This window comes from Manis pentadactyla, chromosome 3 (genome assembly GCF_030020395.1).
Source record: "Manis pentadactyla isolate mManPen7 chromosome 3, mManPen7.hap1, whole genome shotgun sequence".
NCBI lineage: Eukaryota > Metazoa > Chordata > Mammalia > Pholidota > Manidae > Manis > Manis pentadactyla.
Genome location: NC_080021.1, coordinates 38,107,172 through 38,131,067, shown reverse-complemented (window position 1 = coordinate 38,131,067; position 23,896 = coordinate 38,107,172). Strand labels below are relative to the sequence as shown.

Sequence of the window (23,896 nt, the reverse complement as noted above, 5' to 3'; positions counted from 1 at the left end):
AACCCAAAGCCACTGCGGAGAGTCTTGGAGGCTGGGCCCTGAAATCTGTACTCATAGCAATCTTCCCTGGGAGTCGAGAACCACTGTGAACAGACAGTACTGCTTGTTGGATCACGAGCTTACTAGAAATAAACCCACAGAGAAGTCAATGTGAAGAAAAGAAATGAAACCTCCAGATGGCAGGGGAGCTGTGAGTGAACCTGCAGCCAGAGGAGTTCCCCAGATGCCCTAATAAGGGGAAGGCAGGCAACAGACGAAGATTTAAAAGAAAGACCTCCCTTCAAAGGTGGTTGTGTAATTCACATTTGTTTTGCCCCCATTTAGCACCAGCTTCCAGAAAGATGGGGAGAGTGGGATAGAGAAGGTTCTAATTGCACAGGCTGCTGGCTCCTGTGAGGGATTTTCTTAAAGGGATATTTCCAGTAGTGTGCTGTAAGTGGGTGCTCTGGGGAAAAAAATGAGGCAGCAGCCCTGGTTTGTAATGTGTGCTGATTTCCCAGGGGCAAATACTCCCTCCGTGGCCAATTTCAAGCTAACAACGTGTTGTCACTGAGTGTGGAGCTGTGGAGAGCTGCGCACTTGGCTCCTGCCACAAGCCTGTTCCAGCATACCTCGGATAGCTCCCAAGTTCAAAGGAGGTCTTCCTGGAAAAGCCAGCAGAATCTGCAGCAACACAGCCAAAATCTGGCCATACTGGAATCCCCACAGGATAGGGGCAGGCAGAGGAACCGGGCCAGACTACAGTTACACCTAACATTCCGTTCAGAGCCAGCTTCTCAACAGGTTGCCAGATCAGCAGGTGCCATGCCAGGAGCTGAGGCTGAGCGCCCAAGCGCTACTCACTGAACAGCATGGCCAGCAGCCTGCCTAAGGCGCAGCCCAGCTGCCTAAGGAAGTGGGGTCACGCAGAAGAAACAGGAACTAGAATTTCAGGTGGGCGAAAGGTTTTGGAGCTCTGCTAGTACTCACTCAGTAAAGACCCAGAGGTCACACTAAAGGAAACGGAGAGGTGGCCTGTAGCCCCGGGCAAGTAGATTCTTCAACATTAGCTGCAGCCCACGGCAGAGGTGGGAGAGCTTGGTATCACACATTCTGCACAACCTGAATTGAAGTGGAATGGAAAATATCCAAGTAATCACTCAAATTTGTGTCTAAGTAACTATGATGCTCAGTTACGAATTTCAAGTACTTTAAAGAACTGCTCTGGGGAGAGATGTAAAACCTGTGATGGATATAAAATTAACACATATTTTCCCAAGCTGGTTAAAATGTGTTGGGTAAATAATAGGAAAGAAAGCTGGGGTTTTGGGAAATTATCTCATTTGCATAAGTGAAGAAACAATGAAGAAATGAAAGTGCAGATCCTGGGTTTGATGAGAAATATCTTTCCCATTCTCAGCCCTCAAGGAGAGCTGGCGGGCTCTGGAACAAAAGCCAATCAGCTGTGTACAACTCTGCTTTGTTCTTATGTTCCATTAATGTGTCAAACAGATTCAGAGTGAAAGATGAGGAGCAGTGGGACAGAAGATAAGTGGCACTTTATTTTCAAGCCACTTCCTGTTCTGAGAACCCTAGCCTAGAGGGTGTGGATGCCCTTGTGTGTGTGTTTGGGGTGGGAGTAAGGAAAAGCTATTAAAAAACAAGCAAGTGAGGTCCTGCCATCCAATGACCTACTGTAAATATCGGGCCCTGGAACTGGCTGGCAAGAGGGGTGTGCTGGAGCCAGCGGGCACTGGCTGGTGAAAGCCGCTGGTGCACGTCACTTCCCAACTCAATATTCAGTGCTACCACACCGACAGCTCCAAGTCGGCCAGCATAAGGTATTTACACCATGATAATTAGCAAATCCTACGAATCAGGTTGTTTGCCCCTGGAGAGCTGGTTGTTACAGAGGTACCACCACACTGCTCCTGGCAAGTTATCCTTTTGAGGGGCTGTATCACAACCATGTGTATTAGTCTGCTCAGGCTGCCATAGCGAAACACCACAGACAGGGTGGCTGAAACAACAGGGATTCATTTCCTCACAGTCTGGAGGCTAGAAGTCCAAGATCAAGGTGTTGGCAGGGTTGGTTTCTCCTGAGGTTTCTGTACTTGGCTTGCAGGGGGCCGCCTTCTCGCTGAGACCTCATGCAGCCTCTTCTCCATGTGCACATGCCTGGTGTCTCTTCCTCTTCTTGTAAGGACACCTGTCCAGCTGAATTAGGGCCTATTCATATGACCTCATTTGACCCTAATTACTTCTTTAAAGGCCCAATGTCCAAACACAACAAACATGTTGGGGGTAGGGCTTTGACATGGATTTGGAGGGGAAATAATGCAGTCCATACCATTATGTGACAGGCACTTGGGGAGACGCATTTTACTTTTAGGGCAGTGTAGACACTTTAAGCCTGCAAGCATGGTGGAGCATGGGAAGGGGTAACAGCTGTAGAGTAAAGGACTCTTCAATCTGATGGTGGTTCTGTGAGAGACATAGCTGTTAAGAAACAGTTGTCTTCTCCCAGGGAGCCCTGGGAAACTTTGGTACCAGATCCGGCATGACTTACAACTTTGTGAAATAGAACAGGGGATATTTGAGACTTTGAAATTTCCAATTCAGGTATTTATACAGGACCTGGTGAGCACTATATTAATAGTAATGACCTTTCACAGCAATAAGAGTGGGCATATGGCATCACTTGGTGCAATCAGAATGAAGCCCACGACTCTTATTAGACACTTGCAGAGTAGACATTGTCCCTCATCCAGGTATAACCCAGGAAACATGTATCCTTGGTTATTGCTATTAGCCATCTTGTGAGCATGAGGGAAGCAAGCCTGAGAATGAGGCCAACACTCTGAAGAAAACAGAGGGGGAATGAAGCTCAGAGAAATGCAACTAGAGTCTTGATCAAACCATGCCTGCAGTTCTTGTAAACATACATGCAGCTTATGTATGTTGCTTAATAATACAAGATGATAATTAGAGGAGTGATAATGCAAGAGCATTCTGTGTGTGAGCGGTGGGGGCAAGAGGGTAATTCATGTAACCTGTATGTACCAATTCAGTATTTCAGTGCCATTAGCTTACATCTATTCAAATAACTTGCTGTCCTTATGTTGACTAACAGTTCACATGTCCACATGAACAGAGAAGTAGGCATGAGTACAAGGAGCAGGGGAAGTCATTTTCAGCAGTCTCCTTGAAGGCACTAGCAGTGTGAGAACCCTTAGAAACCTCTAAAAGGATATGCCCTTGCTCAGGGTCAGGAGGGTGGTGGGAGAAGCCATCTCATTCTGTGGCAGGGCTTTGACAGTTCCACGTGAGAGGCAGCAGTCAGTGGCAGAAGTGGAGGAGACAGGCCAGGAAGAGGTTGAGGTGCTTCTGGACCTGAGGAGATCTCTTGCAGTCCCTCTGGCCAGAGGCCCAGGAGCATGAGTCTTTCTGACATTAACAGATACTGTGGCCTTGCTCCATTCTGCTTCACCACCCTCTGCTTCTCCACCATCAGCTCAGCGTCTTGCCTGTCCTCCATCCATCCTTTCATCAGTCAGTCCTCTCCTTGTCTGTGCATGGCAGGCACTGGGCTAGGTGCTATGGGCATGGAAGTGCACACGGTGCGCTTAGTCCCTGGACATACAAACAAACCATTGCAACCATGATGCCTGCTTGAGACAGAGCATGTCACGGGAGGACAGAGCAGACTGAACCCAGATAAGTGGTATTTGAGCTGAGATCTGAACCAGAGTAGGGTTAGCTAAGTAGAGAAGACATTAAGCACAGGGAACACAGAGCAAGCAGCTTTGCAAAGGCACTGAGGTAGAAAGAACGAGGTATGTTCTGCCATGTGCAATTAGTGCTCCCCATTCTCCTTGGGAACTTCTCCAGCCATGCTCCCCCAAAACAAAGCAGATAAGCCACTGAGTCCTGGCTTGGTAGGGAGGTGGTAAGAGGCAAGGAAGAGCTCAAACGCTAGGAGAAGAGGAGTGTGGGCTACTGGGTGGGACTGCTAAGAGACAAAAGTCTTCCATTAATTAAAAAAAAGACTTCAGTATATTATTAAGAGAATAAGAAAGCTGGTAAGTAAGAGTCTGTGATCAGAGAGTAGAGGTTTGAGAGGTGGTGATAGAAGCTGGAAGGACCCAGGGAGTGGGTGTCAAGGTGAAGGTAACTGAAGCAAGCAATTCAAGACCTGGAGATCCTGGACAGATGCCAGTGTGGAAGCAGCAGGAGTTAGGGAGGGACAGTGACCTGTCTGGGGTGAGGGGAGAGGCGCTGGGTGAAAAGGCCACGTCCAAGACCCCAAGACCCCCTACCACTGGCATCACCACTGAAAGCACAGGGAGGGCCTAAGGGAGTTTTCATGGCCTCTGGGCCGTGCTGCTTTCCCCATTTCTCTGCCTCCAATGTGAACTGCGTCACTGTGGTGGTTGCAGAACAAGGACTGTGGCAAAGGCCAGGGTTTGGGGATAGAAGCTAGAGAAACACCAGGAAAACAACACTCCAGTTTTATTTATATAAGAGATAAACATTTGTTTGCAAAACTAAGAGTAAATGAAATTTTAAAAGAGAAACAAACTCGGGTATTAGTAGTATTTCAACTGTCCCCTAGGTTCTGGGCCACCCAGAGGCAACCCTTGTGGGGTAACTTAAAAGTAATGAACCACATTTCTCTGGCTGGTGTCCACCAGGGTTAAGCACTTCCAGCCTTCTGCTGGGTCTTTCCCATTTATTTCTGGAAGCTCTGCCTGAGTGTTTCAGAAACTCACAGCAGCCCCACTAGGAGTCCACTATGCTGCCCAGGTGCTCCAGCTTACTTTTTGGAAGTTTCTGGTCCTCTAGCCTAGAAGTCACCTATGGGTTTCTTGTTCCCTTCCCTGGGGCAAGTCTATCTTGAGGACTGTAACCCCTTGCCAAGGAGGCCACCTCCTGGGGCTTCCAGCACTGGTGCTGCCTCTAGCAGCTTCCTGGAAGAGTTAGGCTCTGGGATGCCTCTGTTAGTACTGCTGGGGCCTCCACCAGCTCAGCTCAGGGCACATCTGGGGCCACTGCTAACATACTGAAGGGCAGAAGGCAACAGAGCTTTGCTCTGTGTTCCAGAGCCTCTGACACACGAAACCACCCCCTGCTTCATGTCCACATGAGAGACTGTCTCTTCCCCCTCTCTTGTGTGTGACCCCAAAGTCAGCCAGGGTCTCCCCAGCCCTGGTGGCTTGCAGCAGGACTGCTCTATGCATGGCCAAGGCACTCTGCCAGGGCCCTGAGAACGCAGGCCTTCCTATCGCCGCCCTGGGGCCTGGACTCCAGGCATCACCCACAGCGCAGGGGCCACACATCGTCTCCCGCATGATACTTTCTTTTTCACACCAGCATGGCTCTGCCATGAACTTCAGCTCATTTTTGATTTTTTTGTCAAAAAAACTCCATTCACAAAAGTAATCTGTGACATGTGCTAGATATTAGTGGACATTGAGAAGGGGAAGAAAGTTTATATCACAGCAGCACAAATTCATAGAGATTTCACATTCCTTAATCTTTCTCCTGATGTAGGTGCTGGTCACCTGGGTATGTTCACTTTGTGAAAATTCACCAGGCTGAATGGTGACGATCTGTCTCTTTTCAATATGTGCTATTCTTCAATAAATTTATATTAAATAGAAGAAAGCCCTCCCGCCACTGAGGGCTTTTCCACCATGCAGCCATGTCGGCCTGCATCTTGCCTTCCTCTTTCTCTTCCCCCTTCCTGCTCACCTCTTGGATACCTGCAGGTCTTTTTTTGGTTTCTAAGACACAGTTTTGCCATCTTGGCTTTTGTCCCTTCAGGATTCATTCCCCTGGTCCCCCTCTCAACCTCTCCTTGAATAAAGTTTCCTCCCTAAGAGATATTCTTGTGCCAGCTTCTAAGAATACAGTTTTCCCCATGGAAGCGTTAGGCGAGCTAACAGAGGGGCAGGCAGCCCTGTGACGCCATGCAGGCGCTGCACCTGAAGCTGCCAGGTCATCGCCAACACACCCTCTGCCTCTGGGACCTGCCAGCCGGGCAGCTGTGGAAGGGACTCTGCTGCTCTGTGCTGGAGATTCCTCTCCTGCGTAACAGCGACAACAGTGGCACATACCTCAAAGGGCTGGTGGTGAGGATCAGATGCACAAACCTGTGACCAGCTCCTAGAATACTGCCCGGGCTGTGTCACTTTCACTATTTCTTTGAACCCCTTGCCTTTTAAAATATCTAAGGAAAAGAGTGCCATTTTTGTTTTGTTTTGTTCTGTTCTGCTGTCATTCACCCTGGCCATCTTCCTGTACTTAAGATGCAACATAAATCTATGCAGGGGAAGGGATGGGCATAGTAACCTTCCTGTACTTAAGATGCAACATAAATCTATGCAGGGGAAGGGATGGGCATAGCAGAGGGCCAAGAACAGAATCAAGCCATCGACACCGTGCTGTGCTCAGAGTGCAGGATCCCTCCAGTCTGAGCTTCCTTCTCCCTCTTCTTTAGGTGGGCTCCTCCTCAAGAAGCAAGTGGACCTTCGCTGGACCCATCACTCTGTCTACAGGATGAGCCAGACCCAACTAAATCCATAAAGGAGTCATATCTTGGCTGAAGTCAGGACCCTGCTAATTACATTTCTAAAATTTCACTGTAATGAGTGAGTTTTTCTCCTTTTTTCTTTTACACACCCACATGCATGCACACACATATTACTCACAACTGGATTTTGAACTCTGAACTCTTTCTACTCTTGAGATCCACAGTTGCTGTTAACCTTTGGATGTTCGTTAGAAAAAAGAATGGGATAATAAATCAGCCATATTTTAAAACAGAAGCCTCCTCATTGGAGAGATTCAAAGCAGGACCTAGAAGCTGTGAAGAACCAAGAGCTCCACAGCCACTGAGGTTGCCCCACAAGGGCAGCCTCCATTTCTGCGTTCCAGCCCCCTAGACCATACCCCCAAGTGCCAAAGGCCCGAAGAGAGAGACTGGCACATACCACCTATTGTTGGGGGCCTTTCTTGGTGCAGAAACTTATACCCAGAGTGGAAGGCAGATCATGGCTTAGAAGGATTCCTGCAGAGTCCCTCCACCTGCCTCCTGATGGGTGGGAATGGGGTTCAGTCCTTAGAGAAGGGGATCAGCAGATAAGTGGACTCCCCAAAGTCTCTGATAAACTTCTGCAATGTGAGGCTGAATGAAATGTTTTAGAGAAAGCTTCATTATTGGGGCTTTGAGGTACCATGTTACTGTGCGACTTCCAGAACTACAAATTACAGCAGCGATCCTCGTGGTGTGATCCCCAAGACCCTTGGGGTCTGAAATGTCCTTCCTTCTTCAACTACACATCTGCGCAAGGCTGGGTTCTCTTTTGTACTTAAAGCAAACATATGGCAACAGAAGATAACATATCACAACAGATTGAAGGCAGAAGGAGATATTTCAGCTCTCTTCTGTGAAGCCAAAGTTTAGGAAGATTTATAAAAATGTAAAACAGTGACACTGCTCTAAATTTTGTTTGTTTGTTTGTTTTGGAAAAAAAGAGTTCCCATAATAAATGTGTTTTGCATGTAATGCATTTACTATCGTTATTTTTAAAGGATTACTTATTCTAGAAATGTCTCAGTTTTAATTTCTAATACAGTAAGTATTGATATATAAAACCCACATAACCAAAAGCTCTTTGGGGTCCTCAATAATTAAGAGTGTAAAGTGGTCCTGAGGCCAAGAAGCTCCTGAGACCACATTCCCCCTCCTCTTCCTCTTCTGTTCTCTTGCTCCTCCTTAGACATCCTGTCCCACAGCTCAAGGGGACCCTGGGTCTTGGCCTCTCTCCAGCTTCTGTCATCAACATATATCTAGCATATCCATCTTATTTTCTCTCTGCTGGCTTCTGCAGGAGTTAAGAGAGAATCAGCGGTCTGAATGTACCTCGGCTCTTGGGAGCTTTCCCTGGAAAGCTGAGTCAGACAGGATATTAGGTAAAAAAAGGGTTTCATATTTCACGTTCTCTGTTCTCTGGTTAAAGGCAACCCTAGCTGGAGGTAGAAAACCCACTCAAGTGCAGAGAACCCCGACAGAAAGACTTAACATCTTCTCTGTGGGAGTATTTTGTTTTGAATGGGTCGCAGGAATTGACAAAAAATGTCTTTGCTTCTCTACAGAATAAGCCAAATCCACTATGTGAGGGAAAGAATTCTCAGTAAGAAATGTTCTTTGGGAGAGAGGGAAGTTACTGACGTGAGTAGAGTGTTTCAGTCACTGAAGAAGCACTTCAGGAGCAGCCCTACCAGCCACAGGGTGAGCGCAGGGGGGACATGAGGGCATAGCAGAGCAGAAGACACATCACTCCATCTGAACAGCAAAACATGTATCCAATCAAGCTATACATGTGTGGATAATAACAGAAACAGGAGATCCAGAAGTCCTAATGCTCAAATCTAATTCTTCTTTCATCTTTAAGAGCAAAGAGAAATTTTCTTCTCAAGGATCAATGGTCTTTAAAGAAACTGGAGGCTGACTCCCTGGGTGGAATGCTTGCTGTGTGAACTCTGTGCCTCAGTCTCCTTATCTGTAAAATGGGGATAAGCAGTCCCTCCTTCATAGGGCTGTTGTGAAGATTAGCCTGACACAGACACAAGCACTCATTAAATATTAAGTACCATGATTATTCACAGAAGCATCTGTTAAGAGGTAAGCAGTTGTGGTGATGGAGGTGGAGGTGGGAGCAGCATAAAAATTCTCAATCTCCTCAAGCTAATCAGACCACTGTCTGCAGTGGAAACAAGTTCTCTGTTTCTAGGAGGACATGGAAATGTGCTCTTACGTGTGAATGATTCTAGCATAAAGCTCAAGGAACATTTTTGGACTCTGTCCTCATCAAGAACAATCCAGATTGCAGCTAACAACTTTTCTTGGAGAATTAATGCAGCTGAAAAGGAGGAGGAGGAGGATAAGGGCCAAGTGGGGACAAGAGAGGGTGGGGGAAGAGGGACTAGAGACTTCAGTTGTCATGAACGATCCAGCATTCGTAAAAGGCTCTTTACTACCTTTAAAGCCAGAGGGTGAAACACAGGTTTGCCTCCCACCAAGGCCAGCTCCATCCTTGAACGGCACACACTGTGGATGGACCAGCACAGGTACTTTGTACTCCCACTTTCTTTCCTAGCCTGCATCTCCTGCCCCAGTTTTGGCATTAAAGTGTCAGGTCTCCGGAAAGCATTCAGTCCCAAGCAAACTTAGTGATCACTAATACCCTGTTCATTCTTGTAATTTGGTATGCAGAATTCCCATGACTCCTTTCCCTAATGCCTGAATGATCATATTTGCCAAAAGAACAAACACCTACTGAGATGCTTTTTCAGACCCTGCTTGCCAAGAGCAACCTCCCCACCACAGTGGCTTGGACCCCAGTTCACTCCTGCTGTGTGCAGCTGAAAGAGCAGGTGACCCACATCCTCCTCCTCTGTCTCCCTCACCACATTCAGCAAACTCTAAACATGGGTCTTATAAACAGCAGGTGCTGGGAGCCCTCCATGCTTGCTCTCTCTCCTCTTTACCTACTTCCCTTCCAAAAGAGAGGGAGAGAGAGAACTGATTTTTATAAGTCAAAGTTTCCTAGCAGTATCAGGTTTTGATCTGTTAGTGGTCTAAAATGTTATCATGCAATTACTTAAGGCCTTTAGGAATGAATGGCAGCTGCCCTGGGTTAAGAGGAAGGAGTTTGACTAACACGAGACAATGTCCACTGGAGCAAGAGCTGGCTCACAAGTTCAAGCTTGGAGTGGTCCTCCTTGGCCAGGTCCAGGGCAACAGGCTGTCCTGTCAGTTGGGTCCTTTAGTTACAAGTAACTGAAACTGAGAGGGTAACTTAAGCAGGCATTTATTGGAAGGTTACAGCTGTGGAACAAGTTGAAAACAGAGAATAGGGTGGCAAATAAGGGGTAGTATCTTCAGGGTCCGCTGTTGGCATGAATCAGCTCTAACCATCTTCACTCTCCTGTGAAAGGTCAAATTCCCAGGAGAGAATCAGGTTGGCCAGCTTTGGTTATGTGCCTGTCCCTTGGCTGGGCAACTTTTTGGTAGTACCTAATGGTGGAGGGTGGGATAGGAGGGCAGATAGTTATTTTGCAAAAAAAAAGGTGCCAAGGATGATGGGAAAGCCAAACATCACATGTCACTTACAGGTAGACTTCCTCAATGGCAAATGACCCTGAGGTCCACCTTGACTTTAGGGGCAGAAGCCAGAGAAGAGCTTAGCAATTCAGTGCAAAGCTGATAGCATGACAAACAGCACACCCTCACAAAGTATTTCATTGTAAAATTGGTGTTATCCTCAATGAAGAAACTTAGGAATGACAGAAAATTCTCAAAAAGATAATTTTAAAAGCTATCTATAATTGCACTACTCAGAGATAATCAGTTGATTTTGGGGGTGTTTGTCTCTATGGATTTCTTCTAACATAATGGAGAACACACAGTGTGTATGATTTTGTATTGTATTTGATGTTTAAATACCTCATATCCATCTAACAACAGCTAGGGGGCTATCTGTGTAATACTGGCCTAATGAATGGACTTGATCTGTACTGTTCTACCTAGTAGAAGAGGAAGAGGGACTCTCTTTTACCCATATTCACCAACACTGGAGACTAAGCATCTACTCTGCCCAGACTTGGAAGCTGCCAAGGCCTTTCCTCCATCCGGGAGATGGTTCTATCTGGACACCAGCCAAAGTGGTTGGGAGCTTCCACAGACACAGTCCTGTGTAAGGAAAGGCCCCCATCTCCATGTGAGAGCCCATGGAAGCTCTGTATGTTTATGCTTGAGGGGACTGTGACTCCAGGTCCTTCCTGTGGGTTTCTGCGGGATCTCATAAATTTCTGCATTATCCTTCTCACATGTAGAGATCACATTTCCTCTGATCTTTAAGGGAAACACTACCTTTGTTGAGTCACTTGAAACGATGTCAAGAATATGCTTCATGATGAAGAGTGAATTCACCAGGAGGATGGTTGGAGAATCCTAGTTAAAATAAAGCTGTAACCATTTTCATAAGATGCTATGTATATACAGATATGCGTACTTAAATTCCTGAACCTGTGTATCTAAGAATCTAAAGCTGACAGCTTGCTTGTTTTAACCTTTGCTGACATTTGCTTAAGGATGGAATTCATGGTGATGTAAGAGTTCAGAAGTCTATTACTTGGAGCTAGAGAAATGTGTATAATTTCTACAATGAACTTTCAGGAAAGAATAGGCCATACTCCTGTTAAAGGAGTGTACTCTTTAGAATTGGGTGGAATCACTCTTGAAAGACTTTAGCATTTGTCCATGCAGGAAGATTATTCATTTTTGCTTTAACTCATCCCATGTGACTCAGGGGCCAGCTTCCATTCCAATATCTCCAGGCAAACTTGTTCTCTTTACTAAGACACTTCGTCTGCACAGAAAGGGACGCCCAGGTCAGGGCCGAGGAAGACTGGGGACTGCTGGACCTGGTCTAGCGGTACACAAGGGACTTGAGCAGAAGGGGTCTCACCTCTGTGATTACTCCTTCTATGAGTCATCTTTCATTTCTTGTTATTGCTCCTTGGAGTTCTGCCTTGGCCCTTTTGTCTTCTCAGTCTGTTCCTTCTTCTGGATGATCTTGTCCACTCCTGCCTTCCAACTACCTATGAAGCTGTGGCTCTTAAACGTGTATGTATCTCTAGCCCAGCTTTCTTTTGAGTCCCAGACTCACTTATCCTCAGGCTACTTCACATTTCTACCGTAAAGTCTTGAGTAGAACCTCATGTTCAGCTTGTCCCCCAAACTTATCCATCTTCCTATGTGTCTTAACTGAGGTCAATGGCACCATGATTCTGCCAAGCTAGAAACCTAGGAGTATTACTGATTCCTCCCTCACTCTGTTCTTATCCCATTTACTAAATTCTTTAATTCCTTCATTGGATCATTCAGTAAATAAATGTTAAGCCCAAACACTGTGTTAGATATCTAATGGTGAGCAAAAATAGGTCCTTCAGGGAGCTTACATTGTAGTTGGGGAAATAGACAGATGATGTTACAGGAGAAATATGCAAAGTTGCAAGGGTGTTTAGTTTGGGAGACAGGGTAGGCTTCTCTAAGGAAGGGATATTCATAAGGAAATCTAACGAATGCCGTAGGAGCCAGCTAGATGATGGGGTGGGGAGTTCAGTTTCTAAGCAGACAGAACAGCATGTACTCAAGTCCTGAATGTGGTGAAATGAGCATGACTTTGAGGAAGGCCACTGCGACTGAAGTGAAATGAATTATGGGAATAATGATAAGAAAGGAGATGGAGAGGTAGGCAGAGGCCCTGCTGTTCAGTAACCTGTAAGGATCGAGGCCCTCCTTCTGAGAGGACAGAGAAGACTTTGGGGCAGGGAGGATTGGGGGATGACAGACATATATGGAAATACATAAATGTGGCTGCCATGTGGAGGATGGGTTAGATGGAATCAAAGTGAATGTGAGGGGAAGGCGATGTTACTGTCTTTCTTCTTGCCATCCCTATAGCCATAACCCCCCAGTCCAACTTTGGCTGTCCCTTGCCTTCCAGCATAAGACACCTCTACCATTGACCCCTTACAACATACCTTTTGTGTGGCTGTCGGACTTACCTTTTAAATTCTCTCAGCTGAATAGTGAATGAGTGATTCTTCATTGTGTTCAAAATAAAGTTCTCTTTGTCTCTCTCACCAGTAAAACATCCAAGCACTTGTCCTCAAGTACCCTATGCCAGAGTCCATGAAAGGGGGATTTAAGAGCTGGATAGCAACTGAGGGGAATGGCCCAGGGGAGTAGAAGTACCCAAGCCAAAGCTGAGGCTGAGCCGAGGTCCAGCATGTTGGTTCAGCTGAGAGCACAGGAAACTGGCCCAAGGAGGGGCTTCAGGCAGTTGGCTTTGAGCAACTTCAGGCACTTGGCTAAAAGAATATCAAGGACCAACATCTGGGAAGCACTAAGGGACAAGGTGCCTGGAGGCCTAGATGCCAGGCCAGAGGTGTAGTTGCTGGGAGGTGGTGACCCAGGACAGGGCCCTGAGCATTGAGAGATGGACGCTTAAGAGTAGGACCCCATGAGAACAGGACTAGAGAACTGAGTTCCAGGATAGTCAAGACACCTAGTAAAGACTGCTAGTAAAGAATGGGCCAAAGACTTAGGGCTCAGAAGGCCAACAATGGCTGATTTAAGGATGACCTGGTAAGGAGAACCACAGGAAAGCTCTTTATATTTTGTGTATAAAGAGACCAGTAGCCAGAATTAATCCTAGAGTATAAGGGGCAAAGGCTAAGTGTCAAGTCAAAGCTAGAGTTGGCAGGGCACAAAGGGGCCAAGCAGCTCCTCTATCATCCATACTGACATCCCCACAGGCAGGCAAGTCCTCAGCATACACGAGTCAAAGCCATCAAAGATTAGCCCCATGAACTCCAAAGGGCTGTGACTGCTTTGGGAACCTATCCAACTTCAAGGCCAATGAAATTTCAGCCTTACTGTGGTTCTGAGAATAGCTCTGTAACTCTAAAGGGGGGCCTCTGGAGACCATGACTGTGGACAGTTCACATGGTAACCAGAAGACTATGACATACACAGAGGGTGGTGAGGTCATAGAACTCAAGCTTTAAAGTAAGTGAAGCAAGCAGGGCCTCATTTATTTCTAGGAGAAACTTCTGAGAAGAAGTGCTTGGAACAATTTTTTCCCCTGAGTGCCATTTCCCAAAGGTACTCACAGAACAACAAGGTGTGACTGCAATGGCTGCACTGAGTTGTCTTTTGAACAGTGTCAGAAGGGACATCAAGAAGGTGGACAGAGAACTAAGGCAACTGAGATGCATCGACGAATTCAGCACACGATGCCTGTGCAACTTATACATGCACCCCTACTGTTGCTGTGATCTGCACCCATATCCCTACTGCCTGTGCTACTCGAAGCGATCCCGCGCCTGCGGCCTGTGCGATCTCTATCCATGCTGCACGTGTGATGTCAAGCTTGACTGTCTCCAACCATCTCTCAGAAGTTTGGAAAGGAAAGCCATTAGAGCCATAGAAGATGAAAAGAGAGAGCTTGCCAAGTAAGAGAACTTAGTATTTTTATAGTTAGTATATAGCCTTAAAAGTTGAAGTAAGGGGAAATGTGACAACTGATACTTGAACAAAGATGAAAGGGTTCAAGATAATGACTCTGGTGACTTAGCAAAGATTTTAGAAGAGTAAATGGGTCCATGATAGGAATTGTAAAATTCTTAGAAGACAAAGTAACAATGTCAATCGGCAAGGTTGCTGTTGGCTTATAGCCGCAGTGCCAACAAGATACATAATGTGGCTTTAATGAGGGGAAGAAATAGGAATAGAGGTGTCATTAAAAAGCTATTGGAAGTAGTAAGCTATACATTTTTTTCTGGTTATGAGTAAAGTGATGAGTATATTTGGAGTTACAGAAATGACTAGAGAAGAAGCAATAACAATTGATCAAATTCTTAATGTTTGCCAGAGGCTTTAGAGCAGGGAGCAAATTGAACACTAGAGGCATTTCCTGTTTTGTAGGAAACCTTTCTCCAACAACCCAACTCCAGACAAGGATTTAAAATCATCAGGAGTTGGGTCTATTATGTCAGCCTCCTCCTCTAACTCTAGTAAAAGTTGTGCAAATAAACCAGAGAACTAAAAATTGCAGCTTTCAGAACAGAGTTCAAAGGGTTTTAATTGAATTGGATGATTTTAAAAGCCACTTTTAAGATTTTTGTTCAATTACATTTATTTTTTGACCCAGAGAAAGCTTTCCTTTTCTAGCTTTACACATGTTATTTAAGTCTGTTTTTATTGATGAAAAGAAAATGTTAAAAGTACTATCCCTGGTTAAATGAATTATGGTGCAGCCACACATTGGAATGATATGTAGATGTAAAAAGGGCTGATGAAGCATTTTATGTATTCATGTATCAAGTGAAAGGCAAGGTGCAGAAAAACTACTTAATATGTTACTATTTTTAAAAGGATGGGCACAAATAGAGCCTAGATATTTTAACTGAAATATACTGGACTTATAACATTATGTAAATGTAAGGTGTTCAATGTGTTTGATACTTTAACATATTATATATGACTGCTATTATAGTGATAATTAGCATCTCTATCGTTACACAATTACTATTTCTTTTTCATGGTTAGAAAAACTAAGTTCTAGTTTCTTAGCAAGTTTGGTGCTTATAATGTTATCTAAAGTTACTATACTGTGCATTAGATCTCTAGGACTTATTTACTACTCGTTGCAAGTTTGTACCCCTAAACATCTTTTCTATCCTGATAGATCAATAGATTAGATAGATAGATAATTCGGTAGATAGATAATAGATGATGGATAGAGAAAAAGTGAGAGAGAGAATGGTAGGGGGAGAGAGAGAGATCCTTAACGACACTGACAGTGATGTTTCTGGTTAGGGCAATAGGGCAATTAATGTCCAGGGCATCAGTCACCAAAGGTCAGGAATAAACCTCCCAACTTGATAATCTGGGTAACTGTTGAACCACTGCGTTGTGTATTTGAAACCAACATAAGATTGTATATCAATGATTCTTAAATTAAAAAGAAAAAAAAGAAAAAGAATGAACCTCTCTCAGTAGTCTGGGATGGGGCTATTGCCTGTAAGTCATTTACATTCAATTTGAACCGATTTTTATTTTTACTTCTTAGAGTTTCAAGTTACATAAATGTTGCACATTATGAGTCAGGATTATTTTTTAAATAATTGTTCTAAATGAAGGGTTATTTTTGAGCTGGCCTGTGTCCATTTTCCCTGCCTTTGAATACTTGAATACCCTTGAGCCAGTCCTTTTAGCCTTTGGCTCCTGGCCAACTGTACTTTGCAGACTCCCCAGGTGAGAGTGCCTCTCTGCTCTGCACCATCTGAACGCCCTCTGCCTACTACAGCAGTCCCCATTTCTTGGCATGCAGGAAGAAACAACGTCAAGCTTAATTCTTAGCAGCATGGTTTATACAAGAGATAATAATTTCTATAGTTTGTGACACTTTTCCTGATAATGCTTGGATTTTTGCTGATTTTTTCCCACCTGTGACAGTATATGAAGATGATGATGTTTTCATATTAATTCCTAGATCTCTGGACTAATAACTCTGAGTCTACTTGAGAAACGACTTCAGGCTTGTCCTCTTGTTTTCCCCCCAGTTACTTTTCTTCCCATCCATACCAGAGTGTGAAGCTCTCCTACGCACTATTTCTGACAGCTTGACATTTCACTACCCAGAAGGGCATAGTGTCACCTGCAAACTAAATATTCAGTTTTCCTGAGTACAGATGAAAATGTTAACCTCATCCAGCCTCAATCCCAGAGGACTCCCCTATTAATATTTTTTCTTCCAGTGAAATGCTGCCTCTTTCTTGTCTCTCAGCTAGCTCCCAATCCATGATTAAAAAGATCCAGAATTATCTTGCTGATTTAATTTTTTAACAATCTTTGTTGGGAAACCCTGCCTGAGGCTTTTTGAGTTTAGAAATCATATTCTCATGGCTTTTTTACCCCTTTTAAAGAATGCTAGCATTTGTTTACGTGTGACATGTCCTTTTAGGTGCCAAACTGTGTTGTCCAGAAGGTTCTTTGTCTAAAGGGAAAGTAAGATTCTCTGGTCTGTAGTTGCTATGGCCCCAGTGGAATTGTTTTTCTGTTTGACAATCTGCTCTGCTCTGTCTCTGGGTGCTCCTTTACTTACTGGTAAAAAGGTTTGCTCTACAATTTAATTACCTTATAAGTTTTGTGACCATACCTGCGTGTATGTTATCTGATTATGTGTGTGTGCGCATGCACGCACGAGGGAGGGAGAGAGAAAGGTGTGTCTTTAGCCTGGGTATAGAAGGTCCAATCCATTTCCATTGTTTATTGAGCAGCTGCCTCAAAAGATACCTTGGCAGTATCTTCCTTAGAGACTCAAATAAGTACATTTGTTTCTTTAGCTGCTTTGACATTCACTTTTCCTTCCTAAATTACCTTTGGTACGGCAAGCGCTAGCAGCAGTTCCCCTGACCTGTCCTTCCCCTTCTGGAGTTAGAGGGACAGAGGTGACCAAATATGATTTCCTTTGTAAGAAGCCATACCACCAGTTGACTAAAGTGTGCACCTGATTCACCGCCACACTTCCCCATTCTCTGTTCTAAAGTGCAGAAACAAGCAAAAGCAAACCCCCTCAATCCTACCCCTAGGAGTTTATTATCTAATGGACGGCCTGTTGTGGCTGACACCTGGCACTAGTCCTGTGGACAAATGAACCTTGCTTTGCAGCTGTGCCCTCAGGGTGCCCTGGCTCAGTCCTTCACCCTTTCCTAATACCTGGAAACTAATCCTGAGACTTCACTTCCCTCCACTCACCCAAGTATCTATGGTTGGTCTGAATCGTAACAAGAAACTCCCTTGAAAATCCCCACACAAGGGGCACCATCTTCTGAAAATTTCAAAAATCTGCCTCATTTCTTTTCTTATCTACTCCTTCCAGCTTTAAGAATGTTTTCATTGAATCACTCTTACTCCATGAGACTGATGACTGTCAGCCCTCATGGGGTGTAGCAGTATATTCTCAGGTCTAAGCTTTCCAGCCCCCCATTTTCTGACGCACAGATCCGGGCAGGGCTAAGTGTGAGAAGCCTGCAGAGAACCCTGGGGTCCTTACCACTGGCAAAGGCTGGTTTGTGCATGGAGGGGAGAGCTGGAGTGTGTCCTTTTGTGTCCCTGCAGAGGTAGAAATAGGCTGGGCACCCAGGTCCCTCTCATACTCAGATGTCTCAGAACCAAGTCACCCCAGGGTAGCAAAAGTAGGAGTGGCTGCCCATCGAGGCCGAATGAGTATCTTTTATTTGGCTTGACTTTACTGTCTAATGATACAGGACCTGGGGCTTGGTAACTTAAAGCCTTGGATTTGGGGGAAGCCTGTGAAAGGCAGAGCCTGGTACAGCCTGATAGAGAGGCTTCCCCTTTCCTGAGTGCTAGGCTTCATCTTCATTTAATCCTTCAAATGTCTTGGCCATCTTACAGACTTTCAAACAGATTCAGGACAATGTTCTTGATCACTATGAGTTGGGAGAGCCAGGATTTGAAAGCAGGTTTGCCTGAGTCTGGAATCCATGTGCTTAACCACCTGGCCAGGGGTTCTCAGAGTGGTCTCTGGTCTGGCAGCATCACCTGAAACTTGTCAGAAATGCAAATTCTTGGCTCCTTTCCAGACCTGCCAAAATCGGAAACTCTGGGGAGTGGGCCCCAGCCACCCTGCAGGGGACTCAGATGCACCTGTATTTGCTACTCTGCCCCTGCTGAGTGACACTGTTCCTCAGTATCATCCAAAGCCTAGAGAGAGGAGAGGAAAAAAGAAGAGGGAGAAGAAGGAAGAGAAAGGGAGAGATGAGTTGTAAAGGAGGAATCAAGTTTAACGGTCTTTTGAAGGGCTCTAAATTAGAAAAGTGAATTATGTACTCCAAGGACAGCTAGAAGAAGGCCTGCTTCCCTTTGCTCTTGGGTAGAAATAGGCCTTGTTGACATCTTCATTACTTTATTCATCACCAGGCTGAACCTGATTCATATCATGAATGTGGCTCATCACTGTGGTGAACAGTATGTCTCACATTCATGGCAGAGGAAATTCAGCTTCAATGGGGAAATGTGGCAGACACAGACACCACCTGTCCACTAACTTTTCCCCAGCTTCCCCATGAGACTTCTGCAATGTACCAAAGGGGTGACTTCCCTGTTTACAATGGTTAAGCTCCACCCTCATGATAACAACTAGAGGAGGCAATCTCCCTTTGCCCAGAACCTCACAGAGCCATGGAAAATCCCATGTAGGGTGACAGGCACCCTATATATAGCACCAGGCAGAAGTCAAGTTGCAAGTCCAGAGTTAAATCTGATGAGTAATATGTGGCTCCTGCAATTTCTCCTAAACCCACACATCCCCACTGATAACCCCTGACCCAGAAGCAAAAGGAAGAAGAAAGCTGACCCAGCCAAGACTTCCCAGGAAGCTTCCTGAAGACCCATATTTGTGTGACACCTAAACAGCTGCTGCAGGGGCACAGGGGCCAGAATGACAAAAATAAAGGAATGGAGGAATCTAAGAAAAAAGAAGCAAACATGAAATTTTACTCTGAGACTCTGATTGCTCAGAGGAGGAGATGGATCTGGGAGACAGCTCTGGCTTATAGATCTGGCTCCCAGCCCAATCTCCTGCAGAGGGCACAAGGGCTTTGGTGCAACCAGCCATGGAAGTAGGCAGGGTTCCTAGCACTCTGACCTGGACTCCTTGGCCTTTCTTTTCAAAGCCCAGCCCTGTCGTCCTGGTGGAACTGGATGTTTCTTGTCTATTGGAAGGCCTGAGCTGAACAGAAGAACTTCAACTCCCAGCCCACACCCACGCCATGTGAGGTCCAGGGGTGCACATTCTGCTCTGGGTTTCGCTGTTGGCTTTGACTGTACAGGCTCCAACCCGCATTTTACCCAGAGAGGGCATGGCACATCTCTGTGAGCTGTTCTCTGCCCTTCCAGGGAGATAGAGTGCTTTTTCTCCTGTTTTTCTCACAGAGATGAGGATTCTAAAGAAAGCCCATTTCTCTTCCTTTCTCCTTACCATGGCCTACGGGTACCCTGACATTGCCACCCTAGGTTCCTTGATGTCACAATCCTCTGAGTACCTTGTACAAGTTGTTTCTGTTGGCTTCAGTATCTTCTAGGACAGCATTCTACTTGCTCATGTTGCAATTAGCTACTAAAAGCCTTGATTTGTTACCTTCGGAACAAGGACTCATACTTGTTAAACCAGTCATGTTAGGGTTTATCAGGTAAAAAAATACAGATTCAAAGCAGTATGTATATATCAAAGTAGTATGTATATCATGATTTCATAAGAACACACCCCAAATACCAGATATGTATGTAGAAACACACACACACAGAAGAAAGTCTAACACCAAAATATTAAATGCTATATAGGATTATGGATTTTTTTAGAAGACTACATCTTCTTGCTTATCTGTGCTCTCCAGGTTTTCCATAATGAACTTACATACCCTATGTAACAAAAAGTATATGAACAAATTTAGCAAAAAAAGAATTAAAAATGTACCTCAAACCAGTCACCTTATCATAGAGTCTAGACTCCTCAAACTGCAGGAGCTTCTAGAAATCACAAGCTCCAAGACCTACCTTTGGAGGCCAAGAGATACAAGAAGATTTTCCAGGAATATCTCTTAGAACACTGTTTTTTTTTTAATGTTAAGGGATAAAAACATCTCAAGTGTTCAGTCCTCTTGGGAAGAATCAGGCAATTAGAAAGAAAATGGACCCTGAGTAGAGCCAGAGCATGTAAGGCTAATGCCAGGCTGCCATGGGCTGAGAGTGGGGCCTTTTCATTCCATGAACTTAGTCTGCTGGCCAACATCACAACCTTGGGCTTAAACAAGCCTCAGTTTGAATCTAGGCTCTGCCATTTACCACCCCTACCATCTTCTCATCTGTAAAATGGTGATAATTACATTTGCATTACAGGGTTACTATGAAGATTACATGAAATAATGCCTATAATAACTTAGCACTTTCCACAGCACATTGTTAACAAAAAAAAAGACAAAAGCCCAACATCCTAACTCTGTGTCAAGCATTTTTATAAATACTTTCCATTCATTAACTAATTTAAGCCTCACAAGCTTAAAAAGTAGGTTACTACTATGGTCACAATTTTACAGATGAGGAAACTGAGGCACAGAGAATTAAGTAACATGTCCACATGGCACAGCCAAGATCTGAACCTAAATTCTGTGGTTCTAGAGTCTATGCCATTAGGCACTTTGCTTTACTACCTCTCGATATATCATAAATGATCAGTTAGTGTGAGCTGCTGTTGTTATTGTTATATTATTAAAGATTCACACAGCATGACTACTGAGCAGCAACAAGGCAGCTCTATAGGAACCATGGAGGTTGATTTGCTGCTCCAGGGGCCACAGGCAGTGGCATTTAACCAGCAGTGGAAGGGCAGGGGTAGGAAGACAAAAAAGCCCTGATTTCAAGTGTTTTCCAATTTCCATAGTGTAAATATTCCTACCACGGTTGATTTCAAACTATCAACATGAAGTCACTGGATGAGGAGGTGGGAGGAAATATGCACAATCAGTCCTTGCAAGCTGGTAGGACCTGGAAGCACACAGACACTCTAAGCTGACTGTCTCGGCTGGTCCCAGGTGTCTAGATTCTGGAGCAGCCTCACAGCAGCAGGAGACAGGCCCTTTGGGCAGAGCCAGGTTGGGGCACTCCTACCTTGGTGTTTGTTGATGGAGTTTTTGGGCTGAGTCTGTGCGATGGTCCAGTGGCGGCACCAGTCCTGTGGATCAGCAGGGATGGGTTCTGAGGCTGACAGCCATCTTTAAAAATGCAAAGTTTAAATGGTACCTTATTTAGTTGTATCTCCTAATAAAGAAAAAAAAAAAGCTCTAAGGGTCAACATATAATAGTAATAATAATGATCATGGTTAATAATTAAGGAGGATTTATGATGTGCCAAGCACAGTGTTAAGCAAGACCCATAATCTCATCTAATCCTCCCATAGTCCTATGATGTAGGTACCATTATCTTCATTTTACAGGTGAGGAAACTGAGGCACGAAGCTGTTAATGAACCTGCCCAAGTTTCCACAACTAATAAAAGGAGGAGCTGGGATTTAAATTTAAGAGAAAGATCTGGGACATCAGCACCCATCTGTTGTTAACAAAGGTTTACCTGTGGGAGAGTGTGATTTACATAGGAGAACTCTCAATTCTTATTTTTTATACTTCTGCATATCTTTGACTTTTCACAAGGACTTGTGTGTACTCTGCTATTTAAAAAAATAGAGATCACAATATTGCTTCTCAAGCTGTGTGATTTCTAAGGTCTGAGCTGCTTTCTCCCACCCTTTCTTTTTTCTCAATTTCAGACTGAGAAGAACAACAAATAGAATTCTACCCTCCTCTTGCTGTAGCAGTAACGTATTAGGATCGGTTAACGTATGCGGCTTTGAACCTGACCAAGTCAAAGTTCGAGTGAAAGACGGAAAGGTGTGTGTGTCAGCCGAGAGGGAGAACAGGTACGACTGCCTTGGATCGAAAAAGTACAGCTACATGAACATCTGTAAGGAGTTCAGCCTGCCCCCGTGTGTGGATGAGAAAGACGTAACCTACTCCTACGGGCGCGGCAGTTGCATCAACATCGAGTCTCCCTGCTACCCGTGCACTTCTCCTTGCAGCCCCTGCGGCCCCTGCAACCCCTGCGGCCCCTGCGACCCCTGCGACCCCTGCAACCCATGTGACCCTTGCAACCCGTGCCATCCCTGTGGAAGCCGATTCCCCTGTAGGAAGATGATTTTGTAAAGTGTAAAGACCCGTGACTTAGTAGAAGACAGGTACTCCAGCCAGGCAGCTCTTCTAGGGTTTCTCTTCCCCTCCCTGTGGCCTGTGTTATTTAAGGACATAGGAAACTGAATACATAACTGCATCCACTGGTGGTGTGTGAAAAATCTTTTGACTCATCCCACTACAGGAGCCCGCCCTGTAGTGGGCATCATAAGTACCATGAAATGGAAGATGAGATGGTGATATCTGCCCTCCCCCACACCCGACCACTGCCAAATTCCACAAAAAGATCCTATTTGGGTGGGCACCCCAGACACTGTTTTTCTAAACGATCCAGTGAAATGACCTAGCACAGAAACCAAACTATCAAAACAGAAGTGGAGACCAGTTAGGGTGGAAGGCAAGTGCTTTTTCAAAGCTACTGTAGTAGGAGCCCTGGAGAGCACGACTCCCCGAGCAAAACGGGTCCGGGTTTTTCCTGGGTCAGTGATCAGAGTTCAAAAGCACAGGGGGAGCATGTTCCCTGACCCAGAGAGTAGTGTGGCCATACGCAGCTTGTCATTTCTCAACATTTCTATGACTTTGGGGAATGGCCGAGTCTGGTTCAGGGTCGTTTGCAAACTCCTCAGGATTTGTTTCAACTATCTGCTTTTCTCAGTTCCTGGGACTCCTTTTAGGCACAGAAGTTCAGTTCAAAGTTTATGAGCGCAAAGGTATAAGTTTCAGAAAATGACAGTGTAGTTCACCTGAACTTGTGTCCTCATGGCTCTACCCACGAGCCTTTCGTGACTACCAAGGCAGCAGTAAGTGCAAAGGAAGAAGGAACTGAAGGGAGGGATCGAAATGAGGACAACAGCTGGTGTCAAATCTGACTCTCGCAGGGAACATGAAATCCTCACTTTGTAGTCTCCGCTGCATGTGGGTAAGAGCATTGGTTCTCAGCCTTGGCTGCACATGGGAATCACTTGGGGAGCTTTAAAAATATGGATGCCAAACAAAAAAAGAAAAATTAACACACACACACTGATGCCTGGGATTCCATCTCCAGAGATTCTAACATAATAGATTTGAGGTACAGCCTGGACATCAAGCCTTTTAAAAACCTTGCCAGGTAATTCAAGCTCAGGTTGAGAAACTCTAGATGGGATCTTAAGCTCTCCCAGCCTTTGTTCTTTAATAGCTTCCTTCAGCTTCAAGGTTAAAGAGTATTGATGGTGATAGCAGACATATTTTGCTTTCAGTTGAGGCAAGTAATGGCCCTTGAATACAGGTGATGAATAAAAAACTTTGAACATTTCAAAAATTTATTACCTAGCAATTAGGTATAAATATGTGCATACCAAATTGCAGTTACATTTGTAAGTGTCTTGCAATTCTTTGATTACAGGTTCATAAATATTCTACTTTCTAAGTTACAAATTTTAAAAATGATTTTGAAAGAAGATCACCCTATAGAGTCAATAGAAACCCAGTAGGATACTTAACAAGTAGGAATCTCTGTCCTCTGGAGGGCGCCAT

The 23,896-nt window shown here is 44.9% G+C and overlaps 1 protein-coding gene across 1 annotated transcript; it reads left to right on the top strand.

The window, feature by feature from the left end:
- Nucleotides 1-13,750: 13,750 nt before the first annotated feature.
- Nucleotides 13,751-22,396, top strand: ODF1 (outer dense fiber of sperm tails 1). Its single transcript, XM_036876469.2, has 2 exons — nucleotides 13,751-14,070; nucleotides 21,964-22,396. Exons 1-2 carry the CDS (start codon nucleotides 13,751-13,753, stop codon nucleotides 22,394-22,396), a joined length of 753 nt encoding a protein of 250 aa, XP_036732364.2.
- The last annotated feature ends 1,500 nt before the right edge of the window (nucleotides 22,397-23,896 follow it).

Excerpts from the sequence above, each read along its gene's own strand:
- ODF1 (XM_036876469.2), top strand. The coding sequence starts at position 13,751 with ATGGCTGCACTGAGTTGTCTTTTGAACAGTGTCAGAAGGGACATCAAG. Across the intron at positions 14,071-21,963 it reads GAAAAGAGAGAGCTTGCCAA|ACTGAGAAGAACAACAAATA; the intron begins GTAAGAGAACTT and ends TCTCAATTTCAG.